The sequence below is a fragment of the Scyliorhinus canicula genome, chromosome 1, assembly GCF_902713615.1.
Source record: "Scyliorhinus canicula chromosome 1, sScyCan1.1, whole genome shotgun sequence".
Taxonomy (NCBI): domain Eukaryota; kingdom Metazoa; phylum Chordata; class Chondrichthyes; order Carcharhiniformes; family Scyliorhinidae; genus Scyliorhinus; species Scyliorhinus canicula.
The window spans coordinates 165,738,092-165,760,402 of NC_052146.1; the positions used below are offsets into that span (position 1 = coordinate 165,738,092).

The 22,311-nt window shown below is 47.3% G+C and overlaps 1 protein-coding gene across 1 annotated transcript in view; it reads left to right on the plus strand.

Annotated features, from left to right (window-relative positions):
* The window catches only part of LOC119969026 (28S ribosomal protein S15, mitochondrial-like), a 48,240-nt gene that overhangs the window by 23,124 nt on the left and 2,805 nt on the right, over positions 1-22,311 (plus strand). The window contains exons 5-7 of the mRNA XM_038802157.1: positions 2,689-2,773; positions 9,246-9,304; positions 20,060-20,251. Coding sequence (XP_038658085.1) covers positions 2,689-2,773; positions 9,246-9,304; positions 20,060-20,251 — 336 coding nt within the window. The remainder of the gene's footprint in view (positions 1-2,688; positions 2,774-9,245; positions 9,305-20,059; positions 20,252-22,311) is intronic.

Sequence of the window (22,311 nt, forward strand, 5' to 3'; positions counted from 1 at the left end):
CTGGCTACGATTAGATTAGTTAAGAGTGGGATCAGGTACGACTGGTCTCACCCAGCTGGATGGGAGTGCTGGATGACAGAACAAGAAGGATAAGGAGGGAAAGTTTACCTTTGTTCAGTTACACAGGATGTTATTTGTGACTGCAAGAGCTGCTTTCTTACTGTGGTACAGGCAGGGGGATTCAGACTTGAGCTCTGGGAAAGATGGGAGCAAATAATTAGGAGAGGAAACGGATGTTGGAGATGGGGTGGTGGTTTGTAAGAATGGTTGGGTAATGAGGGGATGGAGATGGTTGAGGGTTTTTTTTGAGGAGATGATATGGATTAAATATTGGGAAGATTGTTTTCTGCCCCTTTCCAAACCCTTTCCCAAGCCACTGACTCCATCCGTCTCCCTGGCAACAGTCTGAGATAAAGCTTGCAACCTTGGTTTCACAGCTGATTGCAAGATGAACTTCTGATCTCGTACGTGCCATCTCTCAAGTCTGCTCATTTCACCTGCTTAACATCGCGTGCCGTCACCCCATCCCCTTATCCATACCTTTGTTACCTTGAGACTCAATTATTACAATTCAGCCTCCCACATTCTGCCCTCTGTAAAGTTGAGGTCATCCAAACCTCTGCTGCCTGTGTCTTATTCATCCTGTTCCCCTGCCCTGTTCCCCTGTCACTCCTGTGTTTGCTGACCAACATTGGCTCCTTATCATGCAAGGCCTTGATTTTAAAATTTTAATCTCAAAGCCTCCAAGGCCATTCCCTATTGATGTAAACTCCTCCAGTCCAGAACTGAAATATTTGTGCTCTAATTCTGGCCTCTTGTGCATTCCCAAACACAATTGCCCTGCCCATGGTGGCTGTACCCAGGCCCCAAGCTCTGGAGTTCCCTTACCTCTCCATCTCTTTACCCAACTTTCTTCCTTTAAGACATTCCTTAAAATCTACCTCTCTGACTAAGCGGCTGTAATATCTCCCTATAATAAAAACAGTAAATGTGGGAAATCCTCAGCAGTTTAGGCAGTACCTGTTGAGAGAAAAACTGAGTTAACGTTTCAAGGCCTGTGACCTTTCATCAGAACATGAAGAGGGAGAACCATTCATTATGCCACTGGCTAAAATGGGGACCAGAGAAAGAAGTCACAGCTCAATGCTGCTGTTCAAGCGGGACGAGGCTCCACGCTGCCGGACGAGCGGGACGAGGCTCCACGCTGCCGGCCGCGCGGGTCGAGGCTCCACGCTGCCGGCCGCGCGGGTCGAGGCTCCACGCTGCCGGCCGCGCGGGTCGAGGCTCCACGCTGCCGGCCGCGCGGGTCGAGGCTCCACGCTGCCGGCCGCGCGGGTCGAGGCTCCACGCTGCCGGCCGCGCGGGTCGAGGCTCCCCGCTGCCGGCCGCGCGGGTCGAGGCTCCACGCTGCCGGCCGCGCGGGTCGAGGCTCCACGCTGCCGGCCGCGCGGGTCGAGGCTCCCCGCTGCCGGCCGCGCGGGTCGAGGCTCCGCGCTGCCGGCCGCGCGGGTCGAGGCTCCCCGCTGCCGGCCGCGCGGGTCGAGGCTCCCCGCTGCCGGCCGCGCGGGTCGAGGCTCCACGCTGCCGGCCGCGCGGGTCGAGGCTCCACGCTGCCGGCCGCGCGGGTCGAGGCTCCACGCTGCCGGCCGCGCGGGTCGAGGCTCCACGCTGCCGGCCGCGCGGGTCGAGGCTCCCCGCTGCCGGCCGCGCGGGTCGAGGCTCCCCGCTGCCGGCCGCGAGGGTCGAGGCTCCCCGCTGCCGGCCGCGCGGGTCGAGGCTCCCCGCTGCCGGCCGCGCGGGTCGAGGCTCCACGCTGCCGGCCGCGCGGGTCGAGGCTCCACGCTGCCGGCCGCGCGGGTCGAGGCTCCACGCTGCCGGCCGCGCGGGTCGAGGCTCCACGCTGCCGGCCGCGCGGGTCGAGGCTCCCCGCTGCCGGCCGCGCGGGTCGAGGCTCCCCGCTGCCGGCCGCGCGGGTCGAGGCTCCCCGCTGCCGGCCGCGCGGGTCGAGGCTCCCCGCTGCCGGCCGCGCGGGTCGAGGCTCCCCGCTGCCGGCCGCGCGGGTTGAGGCTCCCCGCTGCCGGCCGCGCGGGTCGAGGCTCCCCGCTGCCGGCCGCGCGGGTCGAGGCTCCGCGCTGCCGGCCGCGCGGGTCGAGGCTCCGCGCTGCCGGCCGCGCGGGTCGAGGCTCCGCGCTGCCGGCCGCGCGGGTCGAGGCTCCGCGCTGCCGGCCGCGCGGGTCGAGGCTCCGCGCTGCCGGCCGCGCGGGTCGAGGCTCCGCGCTGCCGGCCGCGCGGGTCGAGGCTCCCCGCTGCCGGCCGCGCGGGTCGAGGCTCCCCGCTGCCGGCCGCGCGGGTCGAGGCTCCGCGCTGCCGGCCGCGCGGGTCGAGGCTCCGCGCTGCCGGCCGCGCGGGTCCAAGATTTACCATTTTCTGCAATTGGAATGATGCACTGACAGGTGGCAGAGATCTGAAGCTGGGACATGCAGTCAGACAGAGGATGTAAAGGTCAGGCTGTGGTGTTCTCGTAGACCAGCTGAGCGAAACCCCCTTTTCTGTAACTATTCACTAACAAGTCCAGGCTTTCAATAACCTCATGGGGAACTTCGGAACGGGGTCTCTCATCCTGTTAAGTTTGGATTGATCTTCTTAGTGTTTGTATTGAACTGACCTTAGTGAATGACTCCCTTTCAGAAAGAGAAGCTGAAACTGAAAACTAGCCAGCTGGTAGAGAAGGTGCAGAGGACTCCCAGTGACGTTGGCTCCACAGAAGTACAAAGTGAGTTTGCTTTTCCCCTGTTAAAATTACACAATTCCCTATAATCTTTATTTACTGGCTTAAGCATTTGCATTAATATTTTTTTAGAACACGAGCTGTTTTGTAGCAGAATTGACAGGTGGACAGAGACCAGATTCCTCCGCATCCTAATGATCGGAATTACTAAACTATTTCACCTTCCACCACCAACACTGCACACATGTCTACAGGGAGAGGAGAACAAAGCGAAAACCCAGCACCAAGTAGGGAATAAATACTCTAGGCATTAATTTCTGTCCACCCTCATTAGGAAATCAAAACCTGTCATGAAGATCCATGTGTTAGGGCGGCATGTGGCGCAGTGGTTAGCACTGGGACTGCGGCGCTGAGGACCCGGGTTCGAATCTGGGCCCTGAGTCACAGTCCGTGTGGAGTTTGCACGTTCTCCCCATGTCTGTGTGGGTTTCACCCCACAACCCAAAGATATGCTTGTTAGGTGGATTGGCCATGCTAAATTGGCCCTTAATTGGAAAAGAAAAATAATTGGCTATTCTAAAAAAAAATTTTTAAATAAAGCTCCTGTGTTCTCTATAAAGACTCAAAGCTTCTATATGATGTGATCTGTGCTCCAGTCTAGAACAATTCCAGCTCCCTCGTGAAGGTGTACAGAGAGCTGGTAACATTTTGGAGAGACTCGCTAGTACCTGGGGAAAAGAAGAATAGCCCAACACCCAATCATTTCCAACTCTCAAACAGTTTAAACACATGTCCTTGGTCCTCCTCAATCTATTACACTGCAATCAATGGGAATATGAGTCTGCCGTTTATCTTATAGACCTCAATTGGGTCACGTTGATGCTTTGTGCTGCTCTAAAGTAAATAGATAAAGGCCTTTGAACCTGTCAGAGTAGCTGAGATTGTTTAAGCTTGGAATCATTCTTGCTGCCCTCTGGATGATTTCCAAGATCACTGTATCACTCCAGACCTGGACACAGTGTAGATGTACTCTGACCCAGGGACCTGTGTAGTGTCAAAACATTGACCTTTGATTTCTAGCACCATTGACTCATTGTCATTTACACCGCAGAAGGAGGCTATTTGGCCCATTGTGTTGATGCCAGTTGTGTGTGAAGCATCCAGTCAGTGTCATTTCCCAACTCTGTCCCCATATTGCAATTGCAATTGTATTTCGTTCAATCCCCACCCAATTTCATTGGGCAATGGGTGCAGAGAAAGCAAAAAGGGGACATGAAAGGATACTGACAGGTAAAATAAAGGACAATCCTAAATTGTTTTACAAGAACCTTAAGGGTAAAAGGATAACTAGGGAAAAAGTAGTCAGTCTAATGGTGGGGTAACTATTGGAATCAATTCTGAGAGACATAATTAATCTGCATTTGGAGAGGCAGGGATTTATCAAGAACAGTCACCATGGTTTCGTTAAGGGGAGGTCATGTCTAACCAACAATTGAATTTTTCAAAGAGGTGACCGGGTGTATCGGTGAGGGAATTGCATGTGCATAGTCTACTTGGACATCAGCAAGGCTTTTGATAAGGTCCCACATGGGAGACTGATAGCAAAGGTTAGTGCCCTGGAGATCCAAGGAAAGTTGGCAAATTGGATCCAACATTGGCTGAGTGGCAGGAAGTGAGGAATGTTTTTCTGACAGGAAGTCTGTGTCCAGTGGGGTCCCGCAGGGGTCAGTGTTGGGGCTCTTGCTTTTTGTGGTTTATATAAATGATTTAGATATGAATGTGGGGGAGTTGATCAGTAAATGTGAAGATGGTCCGAAAATTGATGGGTAGTCAATAGTGAGAAGGATAGTGTTAGATTACAGGAGGATGTAGATGGGCTGATCAGTGGCAAATGGAATTCAATCCAGATAAGTGTGAGGCACTTGGGCATGAAAAATAAGGCAAGGGAATACATGAAAAACAGCAGGACCCTGGGAAGCACCGAGGATCAGAGGGACCTTGGTGTGCATGTACACCGGTCCCTTAAAGTAGCAGAGCAGGTCGATACAGTGGTTGAGAAGGCAGATGGTATACTTGCCTTTATTAGCCGATCACAGGGTTTAAGAGCAGGGAGGTTATGCTGGAACTGTATAAAACATTAGTTAGGCCACAATTAGAGTATTGTGTGCACTGGAAAGGGTGCAGAGGAGATTTACCAGGATACTGCCTGGGCTGGAGAAGGTTATAAAGAGAGCTTGAATAAACTTGGATTATTTTCCTTGGAGCAGAGGAGACTGAGGGGGGACATGATTGAGATGTTTAAAATTGAGGAACATGGATAGAGCAGACAGGAACAAACTTTTCTCCTTGGTGGAGGGAGCAATGACCGGGGGAAAAGATTTAACAAAAGGGACAGGAGAGGGGATGAGGCAAAACCTTTTCAGGCAAAACCTTTGGGCAGCACGGTAGCACAAGTGGATAGCACTGTGGCTTCACAGCACCAGGGTCCCAGGTTCGATTCCCTGCTGGGTCACTGTCTGTGCGGAGTCTGCACATTCTCCCCGTGTCTGCGTGGGTTTTTTCCGGGTGCTCCGGTTTCCTCGCACAGTCCAAAGATGTACAGGTTAGGTGGATTGGCTATGATAAATTACCCTTAGTGTCTAAACAGGTTGGGTGAGGATATTGAGTTACGGGGAGAGGGTGGAGGTGTGGGATTAAGTAGGGTGCTCTTTCCTTGGCTCAATGGGCCGAATGGCCTCCTTCTGCACTGTAAATTCTACGATTCTGTGATTATGATTTAGATGTGCACTTGTGATCCTAGGACTATAAGGATGTGGACCAAGTGCTGGAAAATGGGATTAGAATGGTTAGGTGGTTGTTTTTGACTGGCGTGGGCGCGATGGGCCGAAGGGTATTTTTTGTGCTATATGATTCTCTGACTCTTTGACTGCAAGCAACAGCTTCAGGGAGCACGGTGGTGCAGTGGTTAGCACTGCAGTTTGACGGCGCCGAGGTCCCAGGTTCGATCCCAGCTCGAGGTCACTGTCCATGTGGAGTTTGCACATTCTCCCCGTGTCTGCGAGGGTTTCGTCCCTACAACCCAAAGATGTGCAAGGTAGGTGGATTAGACACGCTAAATTGCCCCTTAATTGGAAAAAATAAATTGGGTATACTAAATTTTTTAAAAACCAGCTTCAAGCTCTCCTCCAAGTCACTGACTATCCTGACTTAGACATATTTCACCAACCCTTCATTTTTGCTGGAACAAAACTGGAAACTCCTGGCCTAACACAGTCCCCACCCCAGCATTGCCCCTTCCCATTCTAGCTGACATCTACAATCTTTCCTCTAACTTTCATTCTTTCTTTCCCATCGTTACAAAAACTGACAGTTCCGACGGTCTCTCAATGTCTCCTGATCGCCTTCCACAGAATTTGTGTAAAACATTTCGAATTTGGTCAATATTTCCCAGCACACATTCAACAGTCCATTTAATAGTTTTATCAGCAATTTCAGCTCCTTTAAGAGGGAATTAATCCTGGGTTCAAGTCAATCCTTTAGTTTCCTTAACCTTGATATTGAAAAGGCCAAAAATTCTTCAATTCCAGCAGGTTAGCAGGATTGAACAACTTGCTAAAACTCATTCTTTGAACCCAAGTTGTACACACCACAGAGAAGGGTGTTGATATAGAAGTTTACATCACTAACTTCAAGAGTTCTGTAAAATACTATAAATGAAAGTGATGGTTTGGGGTGACTGATCGGTCACAGGCCTGAATATGAAGCTGGTACCTGGCATTTGAGTTTTTCAGCTGAAGACTTGGCAGTGTTTGTTTGGTATCTCCATTTACTGAAGTAAGCTTCCAGAGGGTATCTTCAGTGAATGTTTTCTAAACATTCTGTAGCTCTTTAGCCTAGGTACGTCAATTACTTGGAGACATAGGTTTACGGTGCGAGGGGGAAAGTTTAGAGATGTGCAAGGGAAGTTTTCTTACACTGAGGGTGGTAAGTGTCTGGAACTCACTGCCGGAGGAGGTGGTAGAAGTAGGGACGATAGTGATGTTTAAGGGGCGCCTTGACAAATACATGAATAGAATGGGAATAGAAGGATACGGACTCCGGAGTGTAGAAGGTTTTAGACTGGCAGCATGGTTGGCACAGGCTAGGACGGCCGAAGGGCCTGTTTCTGTCCTGAACTTTTCTTTGTTAGATCATAGAACTTACAGTGCAGAAGGAGGCCATTCGGCCCATCGAGTCTGCACCGGCTCTCGGAAAGAGCACCCTACCTAAGGTCAACACCTCCACCCTACCCCAATAACCCAGTAACCCCACCCAACACAAGGGCAATTTTGGACACCAAGGGCAATTTATCATGGCCAATCCACCTAACCTGCACATCTTTGGACTGTGGGAGGAAACCAGAGCACCCGGAGGAAACCCACGCACACAAGGGGAGGATGTGCAGACTCCACACAGACAGTGATCCAAGCCGGAATCGAACGCTGGACCCTGGAGCTGTGAAGCCATTGTGCTATCCATAATGCTACTGTGCTGCCCGAATTAATTTGTTCTTTGAAGCCGGGGCAAATCGTCGGAAAATAAGAAGAGATGTGAAACAGAGAAACATCCTTCAAGAACAAATTATTTTCCTGTTCACACGCAATTACCTCTGCCCTCCACAGAATCACAGAACTGTTACAACACGGAAGGAGGCAATTCGGCCCATCTTGTCTGCACTAATTCTCTGAATGAGCAATTAAATAGTGCCATTTTCCATTTAACCCTGCGCATTCATCCTTTTCAGATAATCTAATTCCCTTCGGAAAGTTTAGATTGAACCTCGCTATACTCAGGCAGAGCATTCCATACCCCAACCACTTGCTGCGTAAAGCCATTTTTTCCTCATGTCAAGTTTGCTTTTTTAGCTAAATTAAATCTGTGCCCTTTCATTCACGGTCCGTTAACAAGTGGGAACAGTTTTATTTATATACTCTGATCCGACCCCTAATCATTTTAGATATCTCTATCAAAAATCCTCTCTGCCTTATTTTCTCCAAGGAAAACAGTCCTAACTTTTCCAGTCCATCTTCATTACTGAAGTTCCTCATCCCTGGAACCAGGGGCTGGTTTAGCACAGTGGGCTAAATAGCTGGCTTGTAAAGCAGGCCAAGGCCAGCAGCACGGTTTCAATTCCCGTACCGGCCTCCCAGGTGCTGGAATGTGGCGACTAGAGGCTTTTCACAGTCACTTCATTTGAAGCCTACTTGTGACAATAAACAATTTTCATTTCATTTCATTCTCATGAATCTTTTCTGCACCCTGGAACCAGTATATTGCCATGCTGTACTGCAAATCTACTCTGCCATTTAACCATCTACAAGCAACAGCACAGAAAAAGGGTCTCTGCCCAGAATGATAGCTGGCTACATCCACACTATTTCTACCAGAACTTCTATTATACCATCACCTATTAGACTGATTCATCTCTGTGTGTCTATCTCATCGTGTGAAGTCAACTCCCCTGGAAAAGTGAATTTTATACAGCATCAGCCTACTGACCTTCATGAAGGGGTACATCATTGGACTTGGATTCTGGATTCTGGACCCACCTGTAACAAATTTTCTGTGGTCTATACACTAAATCCTTTTTTCCTCTATCCCTCTTTTATTGTATGAGTGCACAGGAAGCAACGTGGCAACTCTCCTTTGTTTTGAGTGTGTGCAAATAAACTAACCCTTTGAGTTCATCCTATTTCGGGTTTGCGTGGGGTTATTAATAGAAAATTGGATCACATCAAAACTGAGGGGAAGCAAATCAAAACACCTTTCTGTTTATGGATGAATGGCAAAAGGAGAAATCAATGCTGTTTAAATTAACCCTCTCCTGTCCATAATAGTATCATCCGCATATTGTGAAATTGTGCACTGTACACCAAAGTTCGATATCATTCATATGTATCAGGAAAAGCAAGGGTTCCAACACTGACCCCTGGGTAAACTCCACTGCTCTATTTCCTGTCACTCAGCCAACTCTTTATCCATGTTTCCTCTGTCTCTTTTAATCCACGAGTGATACCTTTGCTCCCAGGGCTGTTGTGCGGCGCTGTATCAAGCCTTTTGGAAGTCCATGTAAACCCCATCAATAGCATTGCTCCCATCAGCCCCCAATGTTACCTCTTCGAAAGACTGCAGCGAATTAAACAGGATTTTCACTGAAGAATTAGATGCTGGCTGGGATCTATTTTTGCCCCCCCCCCCCCCCCCCCCCCCCGTTTATCACTTACGAGCTACTCCACGGAGATATCATCTGAAAGCACAGTGTTTTCACATGTACCATGACAACATCCACCTCTCTCGACTCCTCCATTGTTGCTAAATCATTGGATTGGATCCTTTACAATGTGTGCAAGTGAGTACAAAGAGAATGATGGGATCTCTCTGATTCCTGAAATGGATCTGTCTGGAGGTGCAGACTAGTATGTGTCAAATGATTGCAGTGTAACAGTCTCTTACTCTCTCTCACTCTCTCTCTCCTCAGTTGCCAACTTAACAGCAAAAATTCGGAATTACCAAGAGCACCTGCAGATACACAGGAAGGTGAGTGTCAAGGACAGCCCACATATTGATTTTAACGCTGTGCTGGGACAGTGAGCAACTGAGACACACCTCTGAGATCTCTCCAAGTCACAATTCCAAGTCCAGCTGCACTCCATGCCCTGTGCCCTCGCTCCCCTGTATAAACAGAGGGGCTGGGAGGGGGGGCCATTATTGAGAGGTGCAGTGCTGAGCTGCAGAAAAGGAGGATTACTTGAAAAGATGTGGTGTAAATTGAGACAGGAATGAGTCATAGCATGTCCCAATATTCAGTCACAAGCCATGGTGATGGTGCAAGCCTGCAGGAAATAGTTGATCCATAAATTGAAACCTGCATCTGTCAATAAAAGGGGCAAATTGCAAAATGTAATGAAGTAACAAAGAGGAACTAAAAATTGACTAATAGTTTAACCGGCTACTGTTAAATCCTCCTTTTCTGAGCTGGTCAGTGCTTTTAGTTCAGTGATTTGCTGGGCCTATGCCCAGTGAAGTGTACAGGTGTTTGCTCATTGGGTAGGTTTGCTCTTGATCAAACTGAGTCCCAACAGGTGAGAAACAGCCACCATTGATTCCTCTACAGATCATCCTCTCATCGGAGTAGAGGTCTAATAATGAGCAAGGATCTCGAGCATTGATCCCTGTCCATTGACTATTGCTGGATAATGGATATGTGGGTATTTTGTGAGGCCAGCTCTGGAACTCAACTTTAGAATCTACAGTGTAGAAGGAGGCCATTCGGCCCAGTGAGTCTGCACCAGCTTCCAGAAAGGGCACCCCACTTAAACCCACACCTCCACCCTATCCCTGTAACCCAGTAACCCCACCTAACCTTTTGAACACTAAGGGCAATTGATCATGCCCAGTCCACCTAATGCACATCTTTGGACTGTGGGAGGAAACCTGAGCATCCAAAGGAAACCCTGTATGGGCCTGGGACATTGTCGCACTGCAGCGAGCCTGGGACATGTTAGCCCTGCCTCTGAGACCAGGGCACGGTTACTCTCTAAAGCACTGAAGCTTCAATCCAGATTGTGTTAGAATCTGAAAGTAGGCCTCGAACTCTCAACTCTGATTCGAAGGGGAAGAGCTTTCATTAAACCAGGGCTGACGACAGTAACCAGTGAAACTATTAGTCCATTTTCAGTTCCTCTTTGTTACTTCATTACATTTTGCAATTTTGTCCCTTTTATTGACAGATGCAGGTTTCAATTTGTGGATCAACTATTTCCTGCAGGCTTGCTCCATCACCATGGCTTGTGACTGAATATTGGAACATGCTATGACTCGTTCCTGTCTCAATCTACACCACACCCTTTCAAGAAATTCTCCTTTTCTGCCAGTTTCCCCCTCCGGGAAAGGAGGAATTGGATCCTTGCTGCCACCTGAAAAAAATGAAAATCGCTTATTGTCACTAGTAGGCTTCAAATGAAGTTACTGTGAAAAGCCCCTAGTCGCCACATTCCGGCGCCTGTTCAGGACCTGATTCTGTACATTGACACTCACGCTTGTCAGTCTGATATCTGCTTTTCATGTGTGAATGTGAGCGATGGTGGCAGGGATCACAGTTGAGCGTGACTTTGCATGTTATCTCCAACACAAAACCTGGCCAGTCGGACCTCCTTGTCCGTACTGGTGTTTATGTTCCACAGGAGCCTAGTCACCCCCTACTCTATCAGTAAATCCTCACTCTGACCTATATATCATTTAGTGCCCTTCAATTCCTTTTCTCTTCATCTAGGTTCCCCTTGAACTTTTGCTATTGATCAACTGCCTCGTGTGGTTGTGGCTTCCACTTGAGTTTTAATGCATTGTATACAGGAATCCTCTCTGATAGTTCCTCTTAGTCGGGGTCACTTTTGGTCCAGCTGTTTGAACATGAAACCCATCACATTCTTCTCAGCACGGCAAGGGCTTACTGTATACTCTTCACTTAAATTTGCAGCATGTCTGTGTTGGCTTGTGGAATCATCCCGTTCAGATACTTGAGAACAAAATCTAAACTGACACTCCAGGGCAGTGACAGCACAGTGGTTAGCACAGTTGCTTCACAGCTCCCAAGGTCCCAGGTTCGATTCCCGGCTTGGGTCACTGTCTGTGTGGAGTCTGCATGTTCTTCCCGTGTCTGCGTGGGTTTCCTCCGGGTGCTCCAGTTTCCTCCCACAGTCCAAAGATGTGCAGGTTAGGTGAATTGGTCATGATAAGTTGCCCCTAATGTCCAAAAAGGATAGGTAGGGTTACTGGGTTACGGGGATTGGGAGGCTTGGGTAGGGTGATCTTTCCAAGGGCAGGTGCAGGACACCCTAATAACATTTAAGAAGTGGGGTGGCACTGTAGCACAGTGGGTAGCACTGTTGTTTCACAGCTCCAGGGTCCCTGGTTCGAATCCCAGCTTGGGTCACTGTCTGTGTGGAGTCTGCACGTTCTCCCAATGTGTGCGTGGTTTCCTCCAGGTGTTCTGGTTTCCTCCCACAGTCCAAAGATGTGCAGGTTAGGTGAATTGGCCATGATAAATTGCTCCCAGTGACCAAAAAGGTTAGGTAGGGTTACGGGGATTGGGAGGAGGTGTGGGCTTAGATTGGGTGATCTTTCCAAGGGCTGGTACAGTCTCGATGGCCGAATGGCCTCCCGCACTGTAATATCTATGATCATTATTTTTTGCTGTTTGTGGCGGCTGACTGTGTGAAGAGCTTGCTGCGTTTCCTACATTACAATATTGACTCAGCTTCAAAATTTATTTTGAGATGCTTTGAGATATCCTATAGCCTTGAAAGATGTTGTATAAACAAATATCTGTTGTCCTGTCACAAGCTTGCGGGGATGTTTTGGGTTCTCCGCATGGCCCTCGCAGATTCTGTGCTTTCTATTCTCATTTGGCCAATGGAGACAATGGGCACTTGCGGTAGGGTGGGCTTCATTTTGCAATTGACCTCCTTGGGGTCTGCAGAAGGTCAAAGCAAAGGCTGATGTAAATGAGGCATGCAATTCCATCAAATCCAGTGAACAGTTTCAAGTAGTTGAACCACCATCACCGACTCAGTTACACACAGCTGCTCATGGTCTTTCGTTTCCCACTCAGTCTAATCATACATGTTCTCAGTCTCCATACTCTATAATGTTTCTCCTTTCAAAATTTAAAATAAGTTTAAATATAGTATTGACTTTCAGAAAGTTTACAGCATACAGTTCCACATTCAAACCTCACACTGAAGTACCTTTTACTGAAAGGTTCTCGTAGAAACATAGAAGCAGGTTGAGGCAGTTCGGCCCTTCGAATCTGCTCCGCTATCCATTATAATCATGGCTGATCATCAAGTTCAATACCCTGATCCCACCCTCCTCCCTCTTTAGACCCAAGAGCGATATCTAATTCCTTCCAGAAACGCAAACATTTGGCCTCAACTACTTTGTCTGGTAGTGAATTACACAGATTCACCACTCTCTGGGTGAAGAAATTTCAAACAAAGAAAATTATAGCACAGGAACTGGCCCTTCGGCCCTCCCAGCCGGCGCCAATCCAGATCCTTTAAGCCTATATTCCAAGGATCTACTTCCCTCTGTTCTCCGCCCGTTCATATATCTGTCTAGATGCATCTTAAATGATGCTATCGTGCCCGCCTCTACCACCTCCGCTGGCAAAGCGTTCCAGGCACCCACCACCCTCTACGTTAAAAACTTTCCATGCATATCGCCCTTAAACTTTTCACCTCTCACCTTGAAATCGTGACCCCGTTGTAATTGACACCCCCACTCTTGGAAAAAGCTTGTTGCTATCCACCTTGTCCATACCTCTCATAATTTTGTAGACCACAATCAGGTCCCCCCTCAACATCCGTCTTTCCTACGAAAACAATCCTAATCTACTCAAACCTCTCTTCATAGCTAGCACCCTCCATACCAGGCAACATCCTGGTGAACCTCCTCTGCACCCTCTCCAAGGCATCCACATCCTTCTGGTAATGTGGCGACCAGAACTGCACGCAGTATTCCAAATGTGGCCTAACCAAAGTCCTATACAACTATAACATGACCTGCCGACTCTTGTACTCAATACCCCGTCCAATGAAGGCAAGCATGCTGTATGCCTTCTTGAGCAGTCTATTGACCTGCGTTGCCACCTTCAGGGGACTAATCGACCTGAACTCCCAGATCTCTCTGTACATCAATTTTCCCCAGGACTCTTCCATTGACCATATAGTTTGCTCTTGAATTAGATCTTCCAAAATGCATCACCTCGCATTTGCCTGGATTGAACTCCATCTGCCATTTCTCTGCCCAACTCTCCAATCTATCTATATTTTGCTGTGTTCTCTGACAGTCCTCCTCGCCATCTGCAACTCCACCAATCTTAGTATCATCTGCAAACTTATATACCACCTATACCTTCATCCAGATCATTTATGCATATCACAAACAACAGTGGTCCGAACACCGATCCTTGTGGAACACCACTAGTCACCTTTCTCCATTTTGAGACACTCCCTCCCACCACTACTCTCTGTCTCCTGTTGCCCAGCCAGTTCTTTATCCATCCAGCTAGTACACCCTGAACCCCATACGACTTCACTTTTTCCATCAACCTGCCATTGGAAACTTTATCAAACGCCTTACTGAAGTCCATGTATATGATGACATCTACAGCCCTTCCCTCATGATTTAATTTTGTTACTTCCTCAAAGAATTCTATTAGGTTTGTAAGACATGACCTTTCCTGGACAAAACCATGCTGCCTATCACTGATAAGTCTATTTTCTTCCAAATGTGAATAGATCCTGTCCCTCAGTATCTTCTCCAACAGTTTGCCTACCACTGACGTCAAGCTCACAGGTCTATAATTCCCTGGATTATCCCTGCTACCCTTCTTAAACAAAGGGACAACATTAGCAATTCTCCAGTCCTCCGGCACCTCACCCGATGCTGCAAAGATATCTGTTAAGGCCCCAGCTATTTCGTCCCTCGCTTCCCTCAGAAACCTGGGATAGATCCCATCCGGACCTGGGGACTTGTCCACCATAATGCCTTTTAGAATACCCAAAACTTCCCCCTTCCTTATGCCGACTTGATCTAAAGCACTTAAACATCCATACCTCGCCTCAACATCTGTCATGTCCCTCTCCTTGGTGAATACCGATGCAAAGTACTCATTAAGAATCTCACCCATTTCCTCTGACTCCACGCATAAATTCCCTCTTTTGTCTTTGAGTGGGCCAATCCCTTCTCTAGTTACCCTCTTTCTCCTTGGATATGAATAAAAGGTTTTGGGATTTTCCTTAACCCTGTTAGCCAAAGATATTTCATGATCCCTTTTAGCCCTCTTTATTGCGCATTTGAGATTTGTCCTACTTTCCTGACATTCCTCCAAAGCTTCATCAGTTTTAAGTCGCCTAGATCTTATCTCATCTTAGCTAGTCTCACAATTCCACCCGTCATCCATGGTTCCCTAATCTTGCCATTTCTATCCCTCATTTTCACAGGGACATGTCTGTCCTGCACTCTAATCAACTTTTCCTTCAAAGACTCCCACATTTCAAATGTGTATTTCCCCTTAAACAGCTGCTCCCAATCCACATTCCCTAGCTCCTGCCGAATTTTATTATACTTGGCCTTTCCCCAATTTAGCACTCTTCCTTTAGGACCACTCTCGTCTTTGTCCATGAGTATTCTAAAACTTTGAATTGTGATCGCTATTCCCAAAGTAATCACCGACATAAACTTCAACCACCTGGCCGGGATCATTCTCCAATACCAGGTCCAGTATGGCCCCTTCCCGAGTTGGACTATTTACATACTGCTCTAAAAAAACTCTCCTGGATGCTCCTTACAAATTCTGCTCCATCTGCGCCTCCAACACTACATTAGTCCCATTCAATGTTGGGGAAGTTAAAATCTCCCATCACGACCACCCTATTGCTCCTACATTTTTCTATAATCTGTCTACATATTTGTACCTCTACTTCACGCTCGCTTTTGGGAGGCCTGTAGTGAAGTCCCAACAATCTTATTTCTTAGCTCTACCCATATTGCCTCAGTGCTCGAATCCTCCATCGTGTCCTCCTGAATCACAGCTGTCATCTCATCTCTGACCAGTAATGCAACTCCTCCACCCCTTTTACCTCCCTCTCTATCCCTCCTGAAGCATCTATACCCTGGCATATTTAGTTGCCAGTCTTGCCCTTCCCTCAACCAAGTCTCAGTAATACCAATAACATCTTATTCCCAGGTACTAATCCAAGCCCTAAATTCATCTGCCTTACCTGCTACACTTCTCGCATTAAAACAAATGCACCTCATATCATCTGTCCCTTTGCGTTCATCATCTCTTCCCTGTCTACTCTTCCCCTTAGTCACATTGAGTTTATTATCTAGTACCTTACTGGCTTGAGTTGCTGCCTCTTTACTGACCTCTAACTTCCTAATCTGGTTCCCATCCTCCTGCCACATTAATTTAAAACCTCCCCAACAGTGTTAGCAAAAGCGCCCCCGAAGACATTGGTTCCAGTCCTGCCCAGCAGTAGACATCCGATTTGTTATGGTGCCACCTCTCCCAGAACCGGTTCCAATGTCCCAAAAATCTGAACCCCTCCCTCCTGCAGCATCTCTCAATCCACTTATTCATTCTGACTATTCTTCAATTTCTACTCTGACTGTCTCGTGGCACTGGTAGCAATCCTGAGATTACTATCTTTGAGGTCCTACTTTTTAACTTATCTCCCAACTCCCTAAATTCTGATTGTAGGACCTCATCCCATTTTTTACCTATATCGTTGGGGCCTATATGCACCATGACAACTGGCTGTTCACCCTCCCCCTTCAGTATGTCTTGCAGCCGATCTGTGACACCCCTGACCCGAGCACCCAGGAGGCAACATACCATTCGGGAGTTTCGTTTTCGACCACAGAAACGCCTGTATACTCCCCTTAATGATTGAATCCCCTATGACTATAGCCCTGCCAGTCTTTTTCCCGCCCTTCTGTGCAGCAGAGCCAGACACGGTGCCATGAGCCTGGCTACTACTGCCTTCCCCTGGTGAGCCATCTTCCCCAACAGTATCCAAAACGGTATACCTGTTTTGGAGGGAGATGACCACAGGGGACACCTGCACTGCCTTCCTGCTCTTTCTCTGCCTTTTGGTCACCCATTCCTTGTCTCCCTCACCAATCCTAATCTGTGGTGTGACCAACTCACTGAACGTGCTATCCACGACCTCCTCAGCATCGCGGATGCTCCAAAGTGAGTCCATCCGCAGCTTCAGAGCCGTCATGCGGTCCAACAGGAGCTGCAGCTGGACACACTTCCCGCACATGAAGGGGTCAGGGGCATCGGTTGCGGCCCTGAACTCCCACATTGCGCACGAGGAGCATAACACGGGTCTGGGATCTCCTGCCATTTTTACACTTTACCTTAACTGATTACAAATATAATATCAAATGAATAAGGGAAAGGAATAAAGATTTTACTTCACAATCACAATACTTACCAACACACGAAGAGTTGAATTTCTCCCAGCTACTTTCCTTACCTGCCAATCGGGTCACTGCTTTGCTGTGATGTCACTCTTCCCGACAGGCCACTGTTCCCGCCGAAAATCTGAAGGCCGCTTCTCCAGCAGCTGTGTCCCCGCCGCTCTCCTCGCTCTCGCTGTGCCCCCGCCGCTCTCCTCGCTCTCGCTGTGTCCCCGCCGCTCTCCTCGCTCTCGCTGTGTCCCCGCCGCTCTCCTCGCTCTCGCTGTGTCCCCGCCGCTCTCCTCGCTCTCGCTGTGTCCCCGCCGCTCTCCTCGCTCTCGCTGTGTCCCCGCCGCTCTCCTCGCTCTCGCTGTGTCCCCGCCGCTCTCCTCGCTCTCGCTGTGTCCCCGCCGCTCTCCTCGCTCTCGCTGTGTCCCCGCCGCTCTCCTCGCTCTCGCTGTGTCCCCGCCGCTCTCCTCGCTCTCGCTGTGTCCCCGCCGCTCTCTTCGCTCTGTGTCCCCGTCGCTCTCACTGTGTCCTCAGTCCTAAAAGGTTTACCCCTTATCCTCAAACTATGACCCCTAGTTCTGGACTCTCCCACCATCGGGAATATTCTTTCTGCATTTCCCTTATCTAATCCTGTTGAATTATGTAAGTTTCTATGAGATCCTCTCTCACTCTTCTAAACTCCAAAGAATATAATCCTAACCGATTTAGTCTCTCCACATATGACAGTCGTCCATCCCAGGAATCAGCCTGGTAAACCTTTGCTGCACTCCCTCCATTGCAAGAACATCCTTCCTCAGACAAGGGCACCAAAACTGCAGATATGGCCACATATGTACTCCAGATGTGGCCTCACCAATGTCCTGTGCAATTGCAGTAAAGCATCCCTATTGCGAGATTCTCACTGTGAAGGCCAACATACCATTTGCCTTCTTTACTGCCTGCTCTACATGCGCACTTACTTTCAACGACTGATATACGAAGACACCAAGGTCTCGCTGAGTATCCACCTCTCTCAATTTACACCCATTCAAATAGCACACTGGGCTAAATCGCTGGCTTTTCAAGGCAGGCCAGCAGCACGGTTCAATTCCCGTACCAGCCTCCCCAGACAGGTGCCGGAATGTGACGACTAGGGGCTTTTCACAGTAACTTCATTGAAGCCTACTCGTGACAATAAGCGATTTTCATTTCATTTCATTTTCATAATAATCTGCCTTCCTATTTTTGCTACCGAAGCATAATCTCATATTTATCCACATTATACTGCATCTGCCATGCATTTGCACACTCAGTCAGCCTGTCCAATCCCACTGAAGCATCTCTGCACCCTCCTCACAACTCACCCTCCCACCCAACTTTGTATCATTCTCAAATTTGGAGATAATACATTCAGTTCCCTCGTCCAAATCATTAAATATAATGTGAACAGTTGGGGTCCTAGCAAGGATCCCTGCGGTACCCCACTCTGCAGTACTAGTGACTGTCTGCCGATCAGAAAAAGACCCATTTATTTCAACATTTGCTTCTTTTTGTTAACCAGCTTTCTGTCCAGCTCTAGAGACTACCCATAATCCATGCACTTTAAGTTTACATATCAATCTGCTCGGGGCTGGTTTAGCACAGGACTAAATCGCTGGCTTTGAAAGCAGACCAAGGCAGGCCAGCAGCACGGTTCAATTCCCGAACCAGCCTTCCCGAACAGGCGCCAGAATGTGGCGACTCGGGGCTTTTCACAGTAACTTAATTTGAAGCCTACTTGTGACAAGAAGCGATTTTCATTTCATTATGTGAGACCTTGTCAAAAGCCTTCTGAAAGCCTAAATAAACCACATCCACCAGTTCTCCCTGGTCAATTCTACTAGTTACATCGTCGAAGAATTATAATAGATTTGAGAAGCATGATTTTCATTTCGTAAATCCATGCTGACTATGTCTGATTATACCACTGCTTTCCAAATGCTGCGCTATGAAATCCTTGATAATTGACTCCAACAACTTCCCTACTACCAACATTAGCCTCACTGATCTATTGTTCCCTGTTTTCTCTCTCCTCCCTTTTCGAATAGCGGGGTTACATTAGCTACCCTCCAGTCTGTAGGAATCATTCCAGAGTCTAAAGAATTTTGGAAAATGACCACCAATGGATCTACTATTTCTAGTGCCCCTTCCTTAAATACTCTGGGATGAAGATTATCAGGCCCTGAAGATTTGTTCGCCCCCAATCCCATTAATTTTCCCAAAACCATTTCTTTACTAATATTAATTTCCTTCAGCTCCTCACTAAAACTTGTGTTTCTCAGAACTTCCAGTACCTTATTCATGCCTTTGTGAAGACAGAAGCAAAATATGAATTTAGCTCCTCAGCTATTTCTTTGTTTCCCGTTAAGAATTCCCCCGTTGCTGACTGTAAGGGGCCTACATTAGTTTTTATCAATCTTTTTCTCTTTACATACCTATAAAAACTTTTAGTCAGTTTTTATGTTCCCCGCTCATTTACTTTCAAATTGTATTTTCCGCTTCTTAATCAATCCCTTGGTCTGCATTTGCTGAATTTTAAACTGTTCCCATCCTCGGGTCTACTGCTTTTTCTAGCGAACTTGTATACCTCTTCTTTGAATCTAATACCATCTCTTAGTTCCCTTGTCAGACATTCATTCTTCTTCTGGCTTAATCTATGTCTTTTATTGTCACCAATGAGTGAAAATAATCTTCGGATTAGCATAGAAGCTTTCCTCTGCATCTAACCCCGTGCTTTACCTGTCCTAGGAGTGTTTGATGGGGACAGTGTAGAGGGAGCTTTACACTGTATCTAACCCTGTGCTGTACCTGACCTGGGAGTTTTTGATGGGGACAGTGTAGAGGGAGATTTATACAGGAGAAGTGCTGAGGGATTGTAAAGATTGTGTCAACCTGGAGGAACCTTGGGAATGAAGAGACTCTTTGGCCTGTGCTAACTTCAAAGGAAGTTTCATATTCTTTCCTTTCATCCTTTTTAATATTTTTCTTTGTGCTGATCTAAAATTTGTGACAGATTGGGTGAAATTTGTATTTGTGAAATTTGTATTCTAACAATTCTTCTAATGATAAAGCCCTAACATCCCATCACACACTGGCCAAAGCAAAAAGGGACAGGCCTGTATTTTGTGATTGGTTTGTATTTTTACTCCCACTCAGCAGTCAAATGATCCTTGATTTCCTCCCGACCCAGATACATAACCATGGATCTGATATGATGTGTTTCACTGGGCTGTCTGTTGTTGCATTCAGCACATATTTCTAAGATACAGAGACATGTTTATTCTTAAACAGGATAAGACGCACAAACGTTACATGCTAATGGCAATCGACAGGCGGAAGAAGCTGTTGAAGTATCTCCGACGAACGCGCTACAACGTGTTTGAGAATGTTTGTACCCAGCTGGGCATTCAGTACACCTTCCCTCCAGAGTATTACAGGAAGGTGACAAAGCGGTGGGCTGCCAAGAAAGCTTTCTGCATTAGGGTAAGAAAATCAATCTTCTGATTTCAGCGTGACTGCTCAACAGGTTGGGGTTGGGTAAATATTAAATAAAATCTGGGGAGCTGCAATTAGCTTCAGCTCCTTGGACAAGGAAGGGAAAAATTAGTCCAGGAGCCCCTCCTCTAATCCCCATCCATGTGTGGATGTTAGTTGTGGGTGGAATCAGACTGTGTTGTGATGAACGTTGTGCTAGAAAAACTCATCAGTGACCACTGGCTGAACTAACACATTGGGTTTAAGGCTGGTCAGTTCCCAAAGGACAATCTCAGCATCAGTTGACACTGTGATGAGGAACCTGAACAGATATCAGTAGCTGTGCAGTATTGGTACTTTACACAGCTTTCAGGCCGAACCTAGTTTTGCAATTCAATGGCATGATCCCTAAAACCTTTCGATAGAATTCCTGCGATGCAGAAGGAGATCATTCAGTATTTTGAGTCTGCACTAACACTCTGAAAGAGCACCTTACCTAGGCCCATTCTTCCGCCCTATCCCCGTAACCCCACCTAACCTGCACGGTTTTGAACCATGGGAAGAAGCTGGAGCACTGGGAGTAATCCAGACAACCCTGCTTTAAAGCTGGTCTAAAACTCATCTTCATCCAACCCAAAGAGCAACTTTTCGTTAATTATTAAATTAAAGAAAGACTAGATAGACTTTAGTTAGAAACTAATCCTTAATTCCCCTCAGTCACAAAACTCCCATTTAAGCACTCCAAAGTCAGCACTCCAGTGCAAAAGAAAATTGGATAACAAGGGCTGTAGATGGGGCTTTAAGTTAATCGTTGGGTTCAGGGCTCAAGTGAGGGAAAATTTACATTTCAGAAGGATAGGGAGAAAGGAAAAGGAGGTGGGGTATACTAATAAAGGATGAAATTAGTACAGCATTGAGAAATGTTCTTGGTTCAGAAAATAAAGATGTGGAATCAGTTTGGGTGGCGATAAGCAATAGCAAATAAAATAAGTCACTGGTGGAAATAATCAAGAGGCCACCGTAACAGTACACTGTAGGTTAGAGTATAAATTATGAAATAATACAACCATGAGGGACAGGAGTTGCAAGAATATGGGCAATTTGAAATCTTCATATAAACTGGGTGAATCAAATGGTTAAAGATATCCTTGAGAAAAAGTGGAGTGTATTCTGACTAGTTTCTTAGAACAATATGTTGTAGAATGAACCAGGAAACAGCTCTTTTGAGCTTGTAATATGTATTTATGAATTTTCTTGAGATAAATGATTCTCTGAGGAAGAGTGATCAATACACAGAATTTCATGTTGTTTGAGACTGAGAAACTTGAGTCTTTAACTATTGTCTTAAATGTAAAGAAAATTATAAAAGTATGAAGACAGATTGGGCTAAAATGGACTGGGAAAATAGATTGAAAGATGAGAGTTGGTAAGTAGTGGCAGATATTTAGATGATATTTCTTAATGGAATATAATCTTTGAGAATTGAAGAAAGATAACATAGATATAGCGCCTCAGCCCACGATGTTCGCCGACCATTTATCCTAATCTAAGGTCAACCTAACCTACAAGTAACGGCTGTTCATGTGCCTGTCCAAGAGTTGCTTAAATGTCCCGAATAACTCTGGCTCCACCATCTCTGCTGGCAGTGCATTCCATGCACCCACCACTCTCTGTGTAAGGAACCTACCTCTGACATCTCCCCTATACCTTCCTCCAATCACCTTAAAATTATGTCCCCCTCGTGTCAGCCATTTCCACCCTGGGGAAAAGTCTCTGGATATCCACGCCTCTCATCATCTTGTACACCTCTATCAAGTCACCTCTCTTCCTTCTTCACTCCAGTGAGAAAAGCCCTAGCTCCCTCAACCTTTCTTCATAAGACATGCCCCCCAGTCCAGGCAGCATCCTAGTAAATCTCCTCTGCACCCTCTCCAAAGCATCCACATCCTTCCTATAATGAGGCTACCAGAACTGGACACAATATTCCAAGTAAAGTCTAACCAGGGATTTATAAAGCTGCAGCAAGGTCTCGTGGCTCTTAAACTCAATCCCCCTGTTAATGAAAGCCA